This window comes from Geospiza fortis, unplaced genomic scaffold (assembly GCF_000277835.1).
Source record: "Geospiza fortis unplaced genomic scaffold, GeoFor_1.0 scaffold662, whole genome shotgun sequence".
Classification (NCBI taxonomy): domain Eukaryota; kingdom Metazoa; phylum Chordata; class Aves; order Passeriformes; family Thraupidae; genus Geospiza; species Geospiza fortis.
Window position 1 is genome coordinate 284,411 of NW_005054450.1, and position 1,175 is coordinate 285,585.

The 1,175-nt window shown below is 50.0% G+C and overlaps 1 protein-coding gene across 1 annotated transcript in view; it reads right to left on the reverse strand.

The window, feature by feature from the left end:
* AGRN (agrin) overlaps nucleotides 1–1,175 on the reverse strand; it is a gene marked incomplete at its 5' end in the record, with an annotated part of 61,728 nt that overhangs the window by 15,423 nt on the left and 45,130 nt on the right. The window contains 2 exons of the mRNA XM_031062541.1: nucleotides 6–55; nucleotides 454–573. Coding sequence (XP_030918401.1) covers nucleotides 6–55; nucleotides 454–573 — 170 coding nt within the window. The remainder of the gene's footprint in view (nucleotides 1–5; nucleotides 56–453; nucleotides 574–1,175) is intronic.

Here is a 1,175-nt window from a genome sequence, read left to right on the forward strand (position 1 = left end):
ATGGGGGTGGCGGTGGTGGTGGTGACCGTGGTGGTGAAGAGCCGGGGGATCCAGTCTGGAACACAGCAGGGATGGGGTCAGCTGGGCTTGACTGGGGGCGGGCGTGGGTTTGGGGTCAGCTGGGGTTTGGGTTAGGTTTAGCCACAAGTGTGGTTAGATTCAGGGTCAGGTGTGGGTTAGGGTTAAGGTTAGGTTTAGGGACAAGTGTGGTTAGATTTAGGGTTAGGTATGGGTCAGGTTTAGGGTCAGGTTTGGGTTAGTTTTAGGGTCAGGTGTGGGTTTGGAAGTGCCCAAGCACCCTCTAGAAGATCCCTGCCCCTGCCCAGACCCCTCTAAGGTCCCTCCCAACCCCAAACATTCTGGGACCCACCCGGGGAAGCTTTTGAGGGGTTGCCAAGACCAGCAGAGCCCCCCGGGCATTCTGAAACCCCACAGCAAGCGAGGGGCACTCACCAAAATCCATGAATTTGATGTGCTCCTGCTGGGGCCTCTTCACCAGGATGGTTTTCCTCTTGGCAGCCCGGAGCTGCCTCAGCAGGGCCCCCTGGACATCGGCGGCCGTGTAGGACGTGGCTGAGCCCAGCCAGGAGGGCAAAGGAGGGGAGCAGCAGTGAGCATTCCAGCGGGAATTTCCTTCCCATGACCTCCCCAATCCCTCCTTTCCCCAAGAAAAAATCCTCTTTTTCCAAGAAAAATAATCTTCCTTTCCAAGGAAAAGAATTCTCCTTCCCAAAGAAAATAAACCTGCATTCTCAAGAAAAAGAAACCACCTTTCCCAAGGAAAATAACTCTCCTTTCCCAAGGAAAAGAAACGTCCATTCCTAAGGAAAATAATCTTCCTTCCCAAGGAAAACAATCCTCCTTTCCAAGGAAAACAATTTCTCCATTCCCAAGGAAATAATCCTTCTTTCCCAATGAAAATAATCTTTCTTTCCAAGGAAAATAAATGTCCTTTCCAAGGAAAATAATCTTCCTTCCCAAAGAAAATAAACCACCTTTCCCAAGGAAAATAACTCTCCCAAGGAAATAATCATCCTTTTCCAAGGAAAAGAATCCCTCCATTCCCAAGGAAAATAATCCTTCCTTCCCAAGGAAAAGAATCCCTCCATTCCCAAGGAAAACCCTTCCAGCTTCCTTAGTGTGCTGCTCCTCCCATCTCCGCTCACATGGAAATT